Source organism: Mastigoproctus giganteus, chromosome 13 (genome assembly GCF_048544385.1).
Source record: "Mastigoproctus giganteus isolate SK-2022 chromosome 13, ASM4854438v1, whole genome shotgun sequence".
Taxonomy (NCBI): domain Eukaryota; kingdom Metazoa; phylum Arthropoda; class Arachnida; order Uropygi; family Thelyphonidae; genus Mastigoproctus; species Mastigoproctus giganteus.
In genome coordinates this window covers 141,516,538-141,536,890 of record NC_143587.1, presented here as the reverse complement: position 1 = coordinate 141,536,890, position 20,353 = coordinate 141,516,538, and the positions used below count along the sequence as shown (strand labels likewise).

The 20,353-nt window shown below is 37.6% G+C and overlaps 1 protein-coding gene across 1 annotated transcript in view; it reads right to left on the bottom strand.

The window, feature by feature from the left end:
- Positions 1-512: 512 nt before the first annotated feature.
- The window catches only part of LOC150076494 (uncharacterized), a 201,286-nt gene continuing 181,445 nt past the window's right edge, over positions 513-20,353 (bottom strand). The window contains exons 3-4 of the mRNA XM_090387400.1: positions 6,493-6,908; positions 513-1,193 (exon numbers count right to left, since the gene is read on the bottom strand). Of these exons, the coding sequence (XP_090243526.1) occupies positions 865-1,193; positions 6,493-6,908 (745 nt within the window). The 3' untranslated portion in view covers positions 513-864. The remainder of the gene's footprint in view (positions 1,194-6,492; positions 6,909-20,353) is intronic.

The following is a 20,353-nucleotide window of genomic DNA, read 5'->3' as shown; positions in this document are numbered from 1 at the left end:
TGACGCTTGCATCCAGTATATTGATTTACTGTGTGGATTACTTCAGATTGTAGTGTGGATTATGCTGAGGTCAAAATAATTAAATCAAACACAAACACGGAAGAAACTGTAAGTTTTTTTTTTATATATGTATATATATATATATAACTTGATGATGGTTAACACAAGGATAACGCACACTGCAGAAGTATGGTACAGAAATTTTCCGTATTTGGCACATATAAAAGAAAAACATGAATGTGTTAGGCACCTCGCTGAGAATTCATTCAGTCGATGAAATAAAATATCAAATAGAGCGATTTAATTTGGGCTGTTTACGTATTTACCACAGATGTCCAACACTAAGTACCACCAATCATAGAAAATAATCTTAAAATCTTTAATTTCTTCGCCAATAAAATCGAATCTTTGTGAACATGTGAAGTGTAAAATTTTCAAAATGTTTACGATATTTTTCCTATTTAAATAATCCAATGATTATTAATATCTTAAACGATATGTATTCGGGTTGATATAATAAAATTAAAACTTAATATCCTCTCGATAAAACTTTTTTTCTGATTCCATTGCATTAACAACAATAATAACAACAACAACAACACCACTATTTATCACTCGGTTCACTAGATTGGGCCTTCGTGCCCATCGCATCACAGATTCTGCAGTCTCTTCTCGACTGTCCGTTGCTGTCGCCAAGTTACTTTGAAGGACACTCACACATACAGTCTCCAATACGCAAAGCGCTGATTCGTCGACTCCCAAAGACTGTCAATCAGCAGAACTTTGGATCCGTAGTACAATGCGGTCGCACTACGGATCTTATAGAAAATCCAAGCATTACGTGTCATAAGGGTTCACCTTCTGTCATGTACCGACATAGACTGGTTGATTAACTAGCATCCACACAAAAGTACATAGAAATACGACAAAAGTATTCGAAAACACGCGCGCACAACTGCTTATGTCCACCTCACATCCTAAATCTTCTGCTCTAAGGTCCACTATGGCTATAGTAACGTTGGTTACAGGAACATGACACATAGTTTTGCGAGCAACAGTTTGGGCGTATAGGAAGCCCTCAAAATGGAGCATTTGTACCCTCAAGGTCTCTCTCATCCACCTTCGGATCCAGTGTCCTAGCCACACAAGTCCACAGCTGCATACCCATGGGTTATCCTCCAAAAGAACTCCGCCTACAATAATTATAAAAAAAATTATTAATCGCTATCGCCAAGGATGTATAGAATTTTCTTTATCAAACATTTTTTTTTCATTTTCGATAAATTAAATGAAACCATAGAAGAACTTGAAATAGAAAAAAAAAGTCACAGATGACCGGGACCACATGGTAATAAGATTATGCAAATCTACTTAGAGTTATCTTTAATTGACTTACTGTATTTATTTATTTTATAAAATACAAAATGAATATTTGTATATATATTAAATAAAAAATAAATCGTCCCAGAAAACAATAAAATAAAGCAGAAATGAACCTGTGCCCGAAAATAGGACAAGTGGACCCTCGTAGAATGAAGTAGTAATAGAGTTTTAGAAGCAAAAATTTGGTTAGAAAGCACAGTACGTTACTAACGCAATTATATATTACCATCAACAATTCGAGAGATAGAACTTGTCATGTCACTTTTCTTAAAATGGACAAGCCACATCAAGACCACAATACATTCTTTTCAGATAGAATAAGACAGCAATTTGTCCCATTGTCTGTTCAAGAGTATAGCACAGTGACTATAATCATCGTCCTCCCCCCCCCCAGCGTGGAAAAGGCCGAGTTTTAATCCCCTCAACAACGAGAGGAACTTTTATGACTTTTTTTTCACTCCGATGCTGAGTTGGTCGGTCTCAGGCGTGGATATCAAGCGTGTAGTTAAGGAGGAAAATCGACCGAGAACACCAGCAATTTAAGGACATAGTACACTATGCAACTAGAAAATGAGAGATAAGAAATTCTTGAACTTCGCTTTACAAATGAGTTGTCCTCTACCTACTTCGATAAATTTGTTTCACCATTCCGTTTGCTGATTGTCATATAATTTATATCAGTAACTATAGAGCTTGGCTTTTTTCCAACTAAAATGCGGAAGCATTAAAAGATACATGACTACATCAAGTAGAGGGTAACTAGATAAGCATAACAACTGATAATTATGCACTCAACTATACTTTAACTTTAGTTCAGGTGGAACTTTTATCAGCTTTTTGTTTTTACGTCGAGGCCGATTTAGTAGGTCTCAGGGTGTTTGAATGGCTTCTCTTCTAGGAAACCCAAGGAATTTCATCAGTTGAAACAGCAAACCGATCTCGGAATAAACAAAAGTTACTGTCCAATTTACATATGATTCAAATTCGTTCAATAACTCTTCGTACAGCCTAAACAGATCTCAGTCTATGAGACGAATATATTGGGAAGATTATTGAAAGCTGAGAGAAGGTAAGGCTACAGGAGTGAATGGTATACGTCGTGTTATACTACAAATGTTGGACTTGAATGCATCATTCTGTTGGTGATGTTATGAGATTATTTGGAGACTTCGCAAAGATCTCCATATATCAGAAAAGCACCAATATCTCCCCAGCCCACAAAAGACGTGTGATAGACAAGTTGGACAATTATAGACGTAAATTTTACTTAATTCTCTAATTAAAGAAACAATGCAGGACCATCTCGATAGGAATGGTATCTTCTATCTTCAAAGATACAATAAGAATTGTACCTTTAAGGATACAATAGGAATGACATATTTAAGGATACACTAGGAATGCATCTGTAAAGATTAAGGATACAATAGAGGGCCATCTCGATAGGAATTATTGTTGTTGGTATTGGGCTTAACGACACAAGGGCTACTGAGGCCAAATTGTGTCTGTTCATTGTTTATTTGCAGGCAACATACAGTTATAGATGTTAGATTATATGCTCCTGTACAAGCCAATATGTTTCAGGTGCAATAAAAGTTCTTTAATATTTGCTAGAAATGAGATAAACCAGGTGATATATTCAACGTGGAGAGTGACTGAAAAGTGTTTGACTAGATGGTTGAATATAAGGGACAATCATCCAGAAAATGACGGACTGACAGGATGAGCACTGAGGTGGGTCTGACAGGATGAGCACTGAGGTGGGTCTCGATTGGAATGGAATGTGATCTATCACAGCATGAAGGGGAAGTCTTCCTCGACCAAGCTAGTTAATTATTATGACGAAGTTGTAAGACAGTTGGATGCAAGAAACAACTTTGACTTTATTTACCTTGCTTCAGTAAATCCTTTGTTACTTTTCCCCATGAAAGGCTCTTGTATAAATTAAAGAAAATTGAGATTAATGGCAAAATTCTTCGTTGGATCAAGGCATGGCTAAAGGTGAGGGCCAGAGAGTAATCATAAATGGACATACTCCAGGTTGGACCAGTGTAGCAAGTAAAGTCCCACAGGGATCACTTTTGGGGCTACTTATGTTTCTTATCTTCCTTAATGGCATTGATGAGAAATGCAGGAAGAGTAGTTAAAGTTTGCAAATGATTTAAAGGTAGGAAGGGATTGCTAACGACCAGAACCAGACTATTTTTCTCAGAATGATTTAGATCGATTGCACAAAAGGTCTGAAAAAATGGAAACTGCAGTTTAATGCTTAATGTTTAAGACCTAACTCCAGGGACTTATAAGCTAAGGGAAGTGGAATTAAAAGTAGTCCAGATTAAAAGATTTAGTGGTTGCGATTCAGTCAGAGAACAAGTGGTTAGGAAGGCACATGGTATCCTCTCTCTCTGATAGATAAATGACCTTCACAAATAGGGAAAAAGAATGTCATTGTCTTTCTGTATAAGATCATGCATTGCGGTGGTGCATTTGGAATATTGTGTTCAGGTCTGGAGACAACACTTGAAGAAATACATAGTGTCTACAAAGGGTATAAAAAGGACCACATAGTTGTGAGCGGTGCTAATCAACGTTAATATGAATAAGTTCTTAAAAGATGCGGACTGTAAAGCTTGGAAACTTGATATCGTTAGGGGAGGATTCGATTTATGTACGGTATATAAGGCCCTAAAGGAACCAGTAAACTGAACGAGGAAGATATATTTTTTGAGGGTCGGTACCAAGCCATCCTTCATTAATACTTAGCCATGTCAAATCTTAGTTCTCCTTGAGTAGCAAAAATGTTCATACTTCTTCAAAATTAGGCGCATTATGGCCATGTTGCTCTTGCGCCGTAAAGCCCACACTCAAACAAACTTCTTCAAAAACAATACAGGGATCGAATTTTTAAGGAAAATTTATATTACAATTATGCATGTTATATGCGTGAATGATGCAGATCCGTACAGGTTTCTTTAAGAAATGTGACTGGTGTCAACACGTGGATTCATCACTGGGATCCAGAAGTTCATGCAATGGAAACGCCCTGGATCGCCACCACTGCCCCAAAAAATTTAGGATTCAAGCCTAAAGATTAAGGGCACCATTTTTTGGGATACGTAAGGAATTATTTTGATAAAATTATGCCACATATGAAAACAATTACTGGGGATGCCTATGCTAATGTTCTCAAAAATTTAAGTGGGACCATAAAGGAACAGATAAGGGGAAGGGAAATGAGGTGGTTTAAACTGCTGAAATCTTAGACATCTCGTGTCTCAGATTTCAGCAGTCAAGCTCTCTCCCCCCCCAGTGCAAACGTGATTATTTCATTCCCAGAAATCTGAACACTAGCATGGTCATAAACACTGATTTTCAAATGATTACGATCTCAAGGACCTGTAACTTTCAACTTCTTTTTTTTTTTTTACTTTTAAGATATTTCCTCTTTGACTTCAAAATGGATAATATATATTGAATTCATGGGGATATATTTAAATATATATATATGCTATGTTAATTCTTTAATACGATAATCCATCTTTCATAATTCCATCTTTAAAATTCAAAAATTCCAGAACTTTTCTAATGACTCTCGTATATTCAGAGGACTCTCTTTTGGCAATTTGCCCAATCCTGCAATAAAACGTCAAGGTAGAATACGGCACAGAATCACGTAACAGTCATTCATAGACCTGTAACCTGGAAAGTAAGTGCAAATTGAAGCACTTATGAAGCATGCATCTTTCGAGAATACGTGATTAGATAACCTAGTTCAGTTGGATACGTGTTATCCATTTCGGAATAGCTATTCGTTTATTCATTGAAAGCTCCGATAAACATATTTAGCATGTGTGGCTGTCGATGGACAATAAAGAGATCAAAGGAATATAAATGGAATACTGTCAATGTGTACAGTTGCTTGCGTGATGTCTGCTCAAACGTTTCCATGGAAGCTAGTTGACAGCACGGTACGATTTTCCCTTATAGTACGAGTATATCTTTAAAGCAATTTACCAATGACCTTAGAAGCCTTGTTTCGCCATAGAAACAAGATTATCCGCTTGCGGCATCCACTCGTCGACCTAGTAAGCGGATGAGAGAGCAGATTTTTCGCAGGTAATTCATAATCCATCCTAAAAGCGAAAGAAGAATCCCACAAATACGGAGATATATCGATTATCGCTATTAACTTGAAGTTGTTTAAAAAAAATGGGCTCTTGTTTAATTACTGAAATTGTTAATATCCATACTCCATATTCATTCACCCAACTGTCACCAGTGAAACCGTCTGAAACTTTTCTCAGCTATTTTTTAATTATTGGATACATATTCATTTCTGTAACTGGTTGCGTTCGTCTGTTACAAATCTTCGCTGAGGCAACTAAGGTGTGGGGTCAATATCCATCTTTAATATACATAATCTACAGACTCTGTGGAAGGATTGTCTATGGTTGCGTATTTGGGGATGAAAAACCCGAGTTTCCAGAAGAAAATTATGATAGGCTTCAAAGTTTTAGGCTATACTGAAGCAGATGGCTACCTTTATATTAAGAAAACAGCAATTTAACTCAATCTTCTTTGCGATTTCTGAAAGGAAGGTACCAGAACATTCAATCATGGAACAATTTTAATTATCTGTCAATATACTGTATATTTCTAAGAATTTAATAACGCTTTTATCTTTATGGCACTCACCTTCAGAAAGGCCTCATCAAATTCTTACGATTTGGATTAATAATATATTTTTATGCCCTTAATCCAAAAATTCAAATACAAAAGAAGATTGGCAAAAATCTGTGCTCATTTCAGACTGAAAACAGTCGTTTACAGCTCATTAAAAAATCGAAAAACACAACACACTAAAATGTTTATACATCTTTGTAAACTTCCTCCTATACTAATTTATAAATCGATTGACCTCTGAAATATAATTAAGCATAACATTCCAAGATATGCAAATGTTCTTACGTAGCAGTTTTCAGGCATAAACTGTAAAAATAACATACCGTAAGAGGCTACAGCGTTCATGCATCTAAACTGTGTTCCATGTATTTCATTCTTTTTTTTTTATTTCCCCTCATACGAGGTACGATATTTGGGAAACGTACTCACCTGAGATATGTTGGGTAACTAAGGCTTCGCTTCTTACTTTATTTGCCGGGCTAAGAACGTCTTCTTCAATAGTCGTCAGTTTGTTTCCACGAATATCTAGCGTCAGGTAACGAATATCAGCCAAGTAACGCAACAGTCCCTCAGGCAGACGACTAATACTTGTACCGGAAATCCTCAGCACCAGCTCGTGAGTTTGAAGCCCTAGAAACGCATCAGGTAGAACGCGCTCGAGATTATGGCCCGTGATGATGAGTTCGCGCAATTTGGCTCCAAAAGTCCACTGTAACTGATGCGAGAGAGTGGGTTCCTCCACTTCTACAAGAACACGGCGGAGAGCGGTTGATTTGGAAAGGAGATTATGAAGGCGAAATGACCGAAGTCCTGCATACGTGCCTGTTTTGAAAGTTGTAAGGAATCTGAAAGAAAAAAAAATCCTACAAAGAAGATTTTCTGTTCTGTTTTTCTTTTCTTTTTTAATGTAAGTACTATGTACAAAAATAAGTGTTATTAGAGGTTAGGAAGCACCAATTGCCATATACAAATCATTAATGTGTGTGTTGTGAGAAATGAGCGCTGCTAATGCCACTAAGGATATTTTAGACTTTATTTTAAAAGTATGTTAAAAAATCTTCTGAACGTAAACAACTCATTGTCTCATGGAGCCAGGAAATAATTATAAGCAGCCATCCGCTATGGATTTTTACCTTAAATGTAATTTTCCAAATAAAGAAGTTGAATTACGAAGAAATCACCTATTGGTGTTATTTCCTAAAATCAAACGCTTTCACAAAAATTTGTACATAGACCGTGGAGTCTCTCCTGTTCCCATTTACGCTTAGATATTTTCTAGAACGATGTTCCAGTTCTACATTACTTTCTTTAATGTAATTCCTGAGTTAATTAGATTTATTTTCATAATTGTTTCCCAAAGAATACTGAGGAATATTGAATATTTTAGAAAGAAATAAGGTCAAATAGGATAAGATGGAAGATTATTTGGTCGCATAAGAAATAATGAAGGTTCATGCGCATTGCACTACCCTATCAAAAGTGGGCGGATACTGTCACTTTTAGAAAACTAGAGTTTTTTTATTGAATAAATTAATAAGGGGTTAGGCTATCCCTTTGGCCTAACCACCATCCATCCACCTACAATGGACCTTTGGCTCAACCTTCATCCTTCCACCTACAATGGATGGATGGATCCATCCATCTATCTATTGTAGAACAATTTCGATCAGTTTCTTATAGCAGGCAGAAGGAATTTATTCCTATTCCTCCTTAAGTAGAGTCGCCAATTCAGCTGTAGAATTTTTGATGGACTCATGCGGTGTTCCAGTTCGTCCAAATGTGTTCGATAGGATTCGGGCTTGAGCTATGGGGCATTCAATCTATAGGACTTCATTTTTCTCAAAAGAAGCTTTTACACTGTTCTCTGTATGAGATGAAAATTATCATGCTGGAATATGGATGAGTCCATTTGCACAGAACTGCCACAGTGCGAGATACAAAGGAACCATCCAAAATTTCGGTATACTACTCGGCACTGACGGTTTTTGGTACTTTGCAAGTCCAAACCATGGAAGCAGCCTATACTATGACCTCACCTTGTCCGAACTTCATTGTAGGCACAATACAGTACATGCAGTAGATGACATTCTCCACACTCACACCCGACCATTTAATCTGAAGACTATAACAGAACTCATCGCTTCATAAGATCTGCATCCACTGTTCCATGCTACAAGAGCAATGAGCCAAACACCATTAATAATTACCTATGAGGGTTCGATGGTTATGTGATGACGGGTGCGGACACCAGAGTAAGAATATCTCTGCATGCAATGCGTTTTGCGATATCTTGTATAGAATGTCTGAAGGGGACTTCTGAATCTGATAATATAACTACACTACCGTGTGCTTTATAATCCTAGTGTTGGCTCTAGACCATGCATTTATAGTTAAAATAGATATCTGTGAGGAGAGGTTGTTTCTTATAGACAGATGTATACTGAACCCATCTATTAATCGTAATCCAGCCATAAATAGTATTACTATTGATTTCAACGTCAGTAATAAATTGAGAAAAATCGGGTGCCAGTTACATTTATCTGTAAAATTCACTTTGGTAACTTCTAACAACTCTTCCATTAATGTTCTAAGTACAGTAATCTGGGATAACAGAAGTTGAAAGCTTCCAGTCGCTGATAATGAAAAGATGATTTACAAAGGGATTTGCTTTTGATTCTCGCGCTTGCCTGGTGCTTTGCATGTTACGAGCTTTTACTAGTTTCTCCACTGAAGAAAGAAAACTTTGAGTCTATGGTTACATCCGCATTTCCCTGTATCAGCTGGCTCAAGTATGGGACAACTTCCTTGATTCATTTTGACTGCTTTGGCACGGGGGGGCAGTGGGCATGAGAGAGGAGGGATGACTTTACACTCAGGTTACGGGCTTCGCTACGTGCTGATACAATGATCAAGGGGTATTAACTTAAGTGAGGTTAATAGCGCATAAAAGAGAAAAATAATAATAAAAGAAAAATGAGCATCCTTTCTGGGCACTTAGCTGCTATCTACAAAGTACAGAATATTTAGAGAAGTTAACAGTATCGATATCTAATAAAAGAAAATTTGTCTGGAGGATGGAGAGCTCAATAGAAGTTACTATGGAATCGCTTTTCACCCAGGGTTACTTTGAATTAAAATTCTTACTTAAGTGACACCATTTTTGCAGAAGTGATTATTAAAAAATAAACTGAGGAAAGGCAAAACATCAGTAATAAAGAGGAAATATTGGGCGTGAGATAAATTTATCTTTAAAAATTCATTTTATTATGCTTCTAATAAATATTCCATTATGTTCTATGGGCACAGATCTCATGGGACGTACCAGAAGTTCAGAGTTACCAATCGTTACAAATGAAAAGATGATTGACAAAAGGTTATTTATTTTTGATTCTCGCAATGCTCTAGATGTTTCTCATACCACGAGCTTCTAGCTTTTACTAGTTCCTCCACTGAGAAAAGAAAACTTTGATTCTCCGGTCACGCGACTGCCTTTAGAACAGAATTGGTCACTTAAAAATATGTGCGACTGATCTGATCATGCAATCCGCGAGTTTTAACTTTAAGACCACCATGTCTTAAATTACGACTACAGCAAACCAACTGAAGAAATTGGATTACCACAGAAGAGTGATTTCTTGGCCGGGTGATCTAAACGGAATTGTTCTGCAGGAACATCTTTATACCACTAGAGCCCGAGGTGGTTATTATCTGGAAGAATTGTTTTTCGCTTTATTATTCTATTATTTCCCACTAAGAGAGATTTTATCGAATAACTGAATTTTTGTCTTTCTTTTTGCCCAGCTACAATCTAAAGCCACCCGATATTAAATTCTTCAGCCAGTGTTATCAGAGTTTTATTCTTAAGGCTTCTGCCACGATCATCGACTTCGATATGCTTCTCGTGTTCAGTTCTTTTCTTATTTTTTTCGGAGCATGAGGGAATTACAGACAATTCCCAACAAAGACAGAGAGTAAAAGAAATTTTTCACGTCAGATTATAAATCAGATAGTCCTGTTTCTGGCAGTAGGCATGCCTAATGGACAATATATATATATTCGCACCATCCTGCGAATTTTATCAGACGGATCTGAATGACTATTGCCCATCATATCTTTTTTCCTTCCCCAAAAAACGCGCATAATTTAATGGTTACTTTGATTTCGTTTGGCTCTTTTCAAAACCATCCCAACTTTTTGTTTTATATACCTAATGAAAAATAAACGCAGTGATTTGAAGATTAATCTTTGAACATTTCGTCACAACCATCACGAGATGGTATCCGATAAATTGGTGTTCTTTATAGTACTAGCTATAAAGAATAGGAGCTCTGTTCATGACATTGACTTGTTTCTGAAAATTACGTTCGTGAAAACTTTGCTACAAAACTTTTAGAATATTCCTCAGTGCACTTTTGAAAGACGAAGATGTCTCAACCTGTTCAAAACAGAAACATCAAGAAAGTTAAAAAATTTAAGATATAAATAAAAAAGCATCATCTTGCAACAACTAGAGCAATCTTATAATCTTAGAATAGTACAGTAAGAACAAGGAACAAATGTTAAGAAAAGCACAGAAAATTGATTAATTTGCATATTGACCTAATTTGTAATCCACTTTTTCTTCTAGATTACAAGTCATTCTTATTAAAACTAAATAAGAAGAAAAATAATAAATATATATGCAGAAACGTGTATATATATCTTAAGATTAATATATACTAAGTTTTAAGTTCTTAAAGCTTCACTTTTCAGTAAACTGGTGCGTGCAAAAATAAGATTAAGAAAAATAATCTGATGTCTCACAAATAACATAAAATAAATATAATAGAGACTATCCCTTCTGCTTTTCGCCAGGAACAAGGTGAGCTGATTCTTAGGGACACAAATTCAATAAAAGTTTTCAAAGATACTTTTAATTTAATTTTATTATCAGATTTTAGAATTTTAAAAGAGAATTTTTAAATCCAAATTTATCCGATTATAGGCAGTTTAAGCAATGAGCTCATCTCAATGGAAAGTAAATACCTATGTGGCCAGTTGATCTGAAACTACCAGAGACTCGGTCCTTAGAGAGTAAAAAGATGGCTTCGTGTTCTACTATTGATGCTGGCGATGTTTCCCATTTTGTTTAAGGATCATCAGATATCTTATAATCTTTCCATCAAAGTTGAGTGCACAAAATATAAGTTGACCGGACAAGTATTTGGCCGTTTATGTACCACCTAAACCGGAAAACAAAATTTCTTCAATGTTTCTTTTGGTTGATCTTAAAGTATAGTATAACCTTTGGGGACGACTCCACAGCGCGTTCTATGCCTTCTTCGGAGTATTTGGTTCGAACATTAGTTCCCAAAGGACAGTACTGTTTTCGATCAAATCTTCTTTTACCTCTTTCTTGCAGGAATTTAGGTCATTTGACATTTTCAGTCTCTCTGCTTCTGTTTCCGAATGCAACTTATATCTAACTTGTTTTCTTAGATTACCTATCTTTGTTATCTCTGAGTATTCTATTAAATTTCTATCATACTGAAATACATCATTAGCATTGCTCTGTAACTTAATTAAAAAAATAAATATTCGATTAAAACGTTTGTCTTAATTTAAATAAAACGGGTGTACCGAATTTGTTATTAGTATGTGGCTATCTTTTGAAGTTATAATTTGAATTACTGTTTTTTTGGTTTTGCTTTCTTATAATTTTTTTTGTTCAAGTTGGATAAAAAATCACTATGCAGTACATAAACAGAAAATAGAATTAAAAGCTTTGATTTTACGCTATAATACAACGTATAAACACACGCAGTTCGCAAATTTCGATATTAAAGAATTATAAATAAAAAGGGTCGTCGATAATATTTTTATTTTTCAGTAAGGAGCACTGAATATTTTTATTTTTAAAATCAGTTCCACCGGTAATATGACAATATACATTGTAATTAAAGGAAAAAAACCTTAGACCATACACATCACAATCGGAAGTACACTTAAAGGACAGAATTCATGGGATACCTTGTTCCTGGGCAATGCGACGCTGTCACCCCCTCTCGCTAGTGGACGAACCTACCATTTGACAGGTATATAGGTACAATGCATTCATGTAGACCGTAATTCGATATCAGTATGGATAAATGTCGTGAGTTAACTGCAAAGAGGAATGATAGCGGGGCCCGACGCATGGGTCACTCTATCGCGGAGGTGCTACAGAAATTGCACTATCCCCGTTCGACAGTATTAAGACTGTATCGGGAATACGCCATTTCAAGAATAACATCTCATCGTGGACAGCACTGTGGGTGGAGAAAGATAGTGGATGAACGTGGCCGTCGACGTTTGTTTCGCATTATTTCAGCCAACCAGAGAGCGATAGTAGCACAAATCACCGCCGACTTCAACGAGGGAGCAGCCGGAAAAGTCTCCTCCAAGACCATCAGGCGATCATTAGCCGCACCCATCACAGTCCCATTGCTAACACCACGACACAGAACTCTACGCCTCAACTGGTCGAAAGAACATCGGCACTGGACCTTGGATGATTGGAGACGGATCTCCTTGTCCGATGAGTCCCGTTTCCACTTATTTCGAGCGGACGGGAGCGTGCGTATCTGCGGAAACCGCACGAAGCAAAGAACATGTCAAAAAGAAACTTTTCAGGTAGGTGGACGATGGTTTGGGGCGTGTTCAGCTGGTACATGTTTGGACCTCTGGTATTTCTAGACGCATCTCTGAACGGTCCAGGTTACGTGTCCATCCTTGCAGACCATCTGCATCCGTTCATGGTCATCGTGCACCCACAGGGAAATGGACTCTTCCAGCAGCAAAATGCGCCTTCCCACAGTGCCGTGATGACTAGAACATAGTTCGGAGAGCATTCTGCAGATGTTACCACCATGGAATGGCCTCCCCGTTCACAGACATGAACCCTATGGCTTTGAAAGAGGGATGGACCTTTCCACACATCTTTGGAATGCTGTGGAAAGGCCCGTTCGAGCCTTGCATCCTCCACCCAAGAATGCGACGGAATTATCGACAGCGGTGCAGCAAGCATGGATGGAAATATCTGTGGAACGCTTTCGTGAACTAGTGGACTCAATGCCTCGCTGTGTGAGATTCTGCCCAACAAACAAACGGATACCTATTCTCAAGGAACTGCCGTCGTATGTAGCACATTTGGTAGAATCGCCGTTTCCCCCCCGCCCAACTAGATGGAAAAGACCTGAATTCGACTTCTGTCGATGATCTGAGAAATTTTAATGGGCCTTTTTCACAAAGTGGTTGATTAGTCCGTCTCAGGCGAAGCGATTGTAGCATGGCTTTTTCTCCCGGAAAATCAGGTTTTTCATCCAGCAAACAGAAAATCGACCTCCGAACACACGAAATTTACGGACAATATACATAGAGCAATATGGCCTTAGTCGTTACTGCTCCTAAAACCCTACTACAACGACAACAACTCAAGGAACCTGATCTCCCAAAGCTAAACTGATTACCATAGGCTATTCCTTAATCAATAGGCAATTGCTAATCAAGTATCTGAAACATCTTTAATAAAAAAAAACACGGATCTCGATTACAACTTCGAAAGAAGTGATAGATGGAAACATATCACTCACTGAAGAATGGCACATGGCAAGCAGAGAGGGAAACAATCACACTTACGATATGCAATTTCGTATCGTGCACTTTGTGAAGATAAATGAAAGAACAAAGAAGCACGATTATAACTCATGCTTTCTTCTTACTACAGTCATATACTTCTTCTAATTTCACCTCGTATTAAAATAACTGTTCCCAACTACACAATCACTGAAATCGAAATGTCCACGTATACACCATGAAATCTTCATTTGCTTCATATTTATTCTAAAGATATTTGTGGCAGAATAAAATATGCCACACATCTGCGCATTTTTCTTGAAACATAAAACGATTTTATTATGAGGGGTTATTTTGCTGAAGTTTCACATATGGTGCATGATCCAAGTTCAATGATTACATAACTATGGTTAATAATAAAGAGACCGTGCAAAAACGTTTGAGTAACGGATACCGGTGGAATTCGCAGAATGGATAAACATTTCAATCGACGTACGAAACTCAATAATATGTATAACTCTAAAACTCTGTTTAACGTTTAAACAAAAGCAAGTAGGTTTTCCGGCCCTTCGATCTCTAAAAACGACGGGCGTAAGAATTTTTTTTTTATTGCAGAAAAAAAAGCTTAACATCGGTGAAACCACTATTAAATCACGAGACCGCTGTATGTGTCTCGCTTTTGGCAGTGAGCGCAGGGTCTGTCCACAGTCGCCACTTTTTTTCTAAGCAATGATTTCTGAGCTTAGTAAAAAGAACTTTTCATTCTTCACATGCCACGAACGCTATCGTGTTTACTCTGGGATTAACCGACTTGGCATCCAGTCAGCAGAAACTACTCTCATTCTTAACTGCTCTTTTAGAATGGTGTCTGGGGTGTCAACATTAATCCGGTACTTTTTCACAATGCCTTTTCCGTCTTCAATGAAGCTGGCGCTGTTGTGGATTATTGCTATTATTATTTTTTGTAATTTTGTGCATTGCGATTCGTCTTATCAGGATCACCATTTTGAATATATTCAGTGTCAGTCAGGTATACACTGGGTGGTCACTTTAATAGGTACACCGAAGCTATTCGCGAAATGGAGCACTCCTTCAGTAACACATCGCGTTCGTACAGCAAGATATAAAGCAGGAGGACATAATTCGGCGTGCAGTATGTGTGCAATTCAGTGCAAAAATGAGCAATACGAAAGCTCAAGTGACCCTGAATATGACAGTCGGTATTAGTGTCTTGAATATCACAACTCTGCTGGGGTTTTCATGTACCTTTGTGTCTTCGGTGTATCGAGATTGCTCGAATAACCAAATAACATGCAACCAATTGAGATCCTGTGGTTGTAAACAACTTGTTGATGTGAGAGTCCAATAGAGATTGATAGCACTTCTGCAAGATAAGAGCAAGGTTGCAATTAGTCAAATAACAACCCAGTACAATAGTATAACTGTACTCATAACTCGTATCTTCTCACGAATGGGATATCGCAGCCAACGACCGAACCGAATTCCTCTCCTTTCGTGGTGTGCATTAGTTCCCATTATACAGCGAAATAACATTTGGATGCGTAGTCGGATACAAGTTATCTGGGAATTGTTTCCGACTACGCGCTTCTTTACACGGCTTCAGCATATCCACTTGAAAATGGATTCTTCCAATAGAATGAATATTGCAAAGCCAGAATTGGACACACGAAACACGAAAGAGAATTTAGCCTGCTGCAGCCACATCCTAGTTAACAGATTCCAATATAAATGAGCAGTACTTTATGAATTGAGACGAGCTCTTTGGTGAAGAGATGAGGAAGCATCCAAATTGCAACAATTGTGGTACGATTTCGACACCTCGATCCATGCCGCAAAAAAACTAGGCTGTTCTGAGGACTAAAGCGGACCTAATTGCTATTAGGTAGACGTACGTAATTAAGTGGCCAATCAGCGTTTATATAATGATAAAATAATCTCGAAACATAGTATTTACACTTGAGAGCGATTTGAACTCATATATAACCCCTCCCTCCCCATCAGCAAATCTAATTATGATACTGCCAGAGTCTACAGTGTATATAGGTTGAAAGATGATATTATCTTCCGGTTATGATTTATTTGCGGAGGTAAAATAGACAAGTAACGTGAGAAAACAGATTTTGAACAGAGCATTCTTTGTTCAAAATGGAACAGCCGATGAAGCAGCAGCCGAGAATAGAACTACAACTAGAAAAAGACCTAGCTTCGATTTTAAATCTCAGGCGAGGATTGTACCGTTTTTATCAACCGGAAACTTGGTTTTTTAAAGTTTATCTCCCGGAAACTTGGCAGAAGACAATCTGTTTGGATGTTTTCATCCAGTACAAAAGCAAACCGATAAGACCATACAAGATGATGCCCCATGGCCTTAGTTGTCTTGGCGCAAAATTAAGCATTACCAACCGCAGTGGTGGGCAATTCTTTCCTTCGTTGAAAGGAAGAACTTTTCTGGCCTTCTTGGGTGCTGCCGAGTTATGTTATCAAGCCAAAATTATCTGTAAGCTGATGATGACCCCTGCATAAAATATGTAAAATATCTTTTAGTAACCCACGTAAGTCATTCATACACTCAGATTACTCCTAAAATTTCAACAACGTCAGTTCTATGTAAAGATTGAGCAGTTATGGAGTAATATTTTCTTCTAATTACACATTCACTCTCTATGTTGATACAATAAAGAGATCAATGTTGGAAAAAAAGTTAAATGGAATATCATAGCAAATTTCGTCTTCGGGGGCCCCACGCTGATGATCCACAGGGGCCACATCATTTCTTACATTTCTTGTCAATGCAAGCAGATCAAAACAGAAAAGTAGAAATACAAACAGCTCTTACGAATTTAGAGTATGCACTGGCAAAAATGGTGACCCGACTCCATGAATCCAATATTATTATATTAATATTTGTAATTTTAAATATATATTGCAAACTAAAATACTGCTGAAAAGTTTTTACAGACATGCTGGGATCGTACAGCCCATCTTCCAACGGGAGGAGCTAGAATTGGTACAGGAATATGTTGGTAAAAAGAAAGGTATTAAACAGTAAAGAATGTAATAAAGAGTTCTTCTAAACAGTATGGGGAGAGGAATCAACTTAAGGTGGTGAAAGACAATAATTCTATAGTTAAAAGAAGGAGAAGAGAGCAAAGGATAGAAATAATGCTAGAAAATCTTTCCAGTAGCCTAATAGATCACTCAGCGGCCAAAAGGTATGCAAAACAAAAAAGAAAAGTAAAAGAAAGAATAATTAAATTGCTCATGCAAGCTGGGATCCCAAGTACCCAACCTACAAGTGAGGGCCTTTTTGTTTGAGGGCCAGTTTGACTGAGGAAAGATTTAATGAGATTAAATTCATCAATGTATAAACATAAATGCTTGTAATTAGTATTGTGTATTATACTACGTATATAATCATTATCATATTATATTATTGCATTATTCAAATGATTAGCATTTTTTAAATTTATAAACGAAGACTCTTGAAACGTAATATAATATTTTTGTGACAAGATATTAGGCCGACACTAATGAAAGGAAGAGGGGGAAAGACCTGATGTGGTGAATGAACAAAAACCTTCTTTCCGCAATGCTATTAAGATTGCAGTGTGCAGAAGTATGTGCAGGATTGTTCGTCCTTGTTTGAACTGACACCACAAAGAGACTTTCTTCATGGGCTTGTAAGAACTGACACCATAAACATACTTTCTTCATGGGCATAACTGCAGGTTCACACATAGCTTCCATCTACTGATGACTTTCTGTTTCATTGTCTACTTTCAAATGGGAAGAGCCATTTTGTATCAGTGAACGAAATTCAACAGTGATGTAAATCCTCCTGTAAGAAGAAGAAAATAAATATATCTGAGCTTTTATTCAACCAATATTTCGCTACGAACAAGTAGTTTTCTCCAAAAGCATATGTTGCCTTAATTTTCAAACATCCCCGGTAAAATGGGAGTATTCCAATCTGCTTTATCATTAGATTAGCAAATCTTTCCCTGCTTGGCATGGGTGACAGCGCCTGATGAATTCATGTGTATATTTTACTTGACTGCCTTCAAACAAGACTGAGCAATTTTTAAGAATTCGTCTTTCTAAGAACCATGGAATTACTGCCAGCTTTATTTTTTTATTTTATTTTTGGATGGCAAAGCCATCCAGAAACAAAACAAAACAATACTATCACGAGATGGAAGGAGATATTTACAACATAAATTTGCTGTTCCTGCAAAATATCGGAATTTATAAAAATGCAATAAATTCCTAGGATTTGTGCTGGAACTGTTTCAAAGAGAAAGGAATTCGCTTTTCCTTTGTTATACATCAGAACACTGACACTCGCCACAATTTGCAACAAAAAATATATAAATAAATAAATAAATCCGTCCTTCTGAGGTGAAATTTTTCTACGCAGTCCAAATTCTCTGTATAATAAAGATGATGCAATCAAAAGCAGCCTTTACCAGCATTATCGCTTTGGTTTCACGTTTAGAAACACGGCTCGTTCTTCAGCTGTCTTATTTAATGCCGCGTTTTCTTTTTCTTCCACGAAAACCTCTTTCAGTGGAGGTAAACCAATTCGTGCAACTCGGGACTGCTCCTCGTTACGTAAGAGCGCCACTCTGAGTCTGAAGTAAATATCATAGAATCACTTAAGCTGCATTTCAAATTCCAACCACACAGAACAATACTGCAACAGCAACTCGCTGTTATTCACAGATATCAGAATACAGTAGCCAAGTTTACCAAAACAATCCGCATTGTTCGTTAGCTGGGCATCACGCTATATCTCCAGCGTCTATATTCTCCGAGGAATTCCCTTGACGCGACAAACAGCTGTTGTTTACTACGTGAAATGAATATCAGAGAATGCGTTAGATACACACCAGAGGTTATTAGTACATAACTTAACACAAGTACATAAACGCTCAGGCTTGCTGGAGATTATTATGGACTGGCATAGAATGGAGAGTTCGCGTTTAGCCGAAGTTTAAGGAACGATTAAACGTAGTAGTCGCTGTTAGTCCAGTTTTTCAAGCTATGGATCAAAAACGTCTGCTTTTTTTTTTGTCCCCTTCGAGTGGAATTGCTTCCCGGTGAACACTTTTTCAATGGAGTTAAAATAACTTACAAAAACTGAAGATTTTTTACAAAGAGACAAACAAAAATGATTTTAGCATATTAAAAGTCCAAGCAAAACCGTGGACAGCGCGATGCCGTATGCTTTTGATGAACCTATCAGAAAGTGTAGATGGCAATGATGCCCAGCGATCATAATACAGAAGCTAAGCTCCCGGAGAGGTGGATGGAGGGCAGTACTCCCAAAAGCATTCCAAGTATGCTCTGTAGCATGGTCAGCGTATTGTGCTGGACAAGCCATACAGTAACCTAGTCTGGTGTGTGATTTGGTTGGGCATTAACGTCACATAAGACCTGCATACGGTGTAATGTTAGGGCCCAGCAAATCATCTCTATAGATCTGTACCACCATTGTGGGCTCTCCATGACAGTATAGTGGGTCTGATACTCGTTGAAAGACCATTTCAAATTGGGGCTGTAGTTAGCTGATCCCAGACAAAAGGAACAGCGTTTTTCCTCGTAAGTTATTGCATATTTTGTAGCCCGCAAAATTGCAAATCATCCAAAAAAGCACACGCATATTCTTAGAGACATAACACACACAGTGCATTATGGACTCAATTACTAGTGTGCTATACGCTTAATAAACAACCATGGTGCTCGGCATCATGACTGTTGTTTTTTTCAGAAAGCATACATATATAGGCACGTCCACCAAAGAATGCCTTTCCAAATCAGCATAGTGTCGTCTCCTGATAAGTGTCCCTTTGAATGATGTTATCAGAAAAACATGTTCCTAACTACATTTATATGACTGCACATCTCGCATCGTGGAGGAGCAAGTATGAACTTTTCCTCCTGAGTGGACGTTATATTCTCACTCATAAATGTTACTTCAGGAAGCGTGCAGATCATTAAAATAAACTATCTGCCAAAGTGAGCTCGGCAGAGTCTGGAAAGTTCAAAGTGGGATGGGATGGATACTTTTCTAGAGATGGGAAACGCATGAGTGACTGTGATGTTTTTTGCAGTTGTAGTTGTTTTTCCGATGTCACATTATTCTTCAATAATTTGACCATTTTAATACTAAGCTCGCTTTAGTGACTCCCCCCCCCACGAAGTGCAGTTGCATATGAAGAGGCTGTATTACCATAGAGTCAAACCTTACATGCAGTTCATGGAATCGCTTTCATCTTTTGGGTAATGGAATTTTTATTAGACACTTACAATATATGTGAAAATATGTTATAAAGTCGATGTGTTTGTTAATTTTTGGGAACTAGTGTACTAGCAGTGTCTGCTGATAAAATGCCAACTTTCTTAGAACAGGAAGTCAATGTCTACAGAAGCATAGAAACTTCTAAATATCCAGAGAGAAGTTTCTTTTCTTTTTTTGGTAGTTGTTGGCGCATAGGCTTCTGTGGCCATAATGCACCTCCCAAGGTTTTTGCAGTACTTTGATCCAAGCCGCGACCTTTGGGTTGCCAGCAGTTTCTTACTGTAGTCCTGGAGAGGTTCAGCCGCCGTATACTGTATATAGAGCGAGTGCAGAGGATTGCAGGCGGATTTCCAATTCGTGCTTAAATGACAAGTT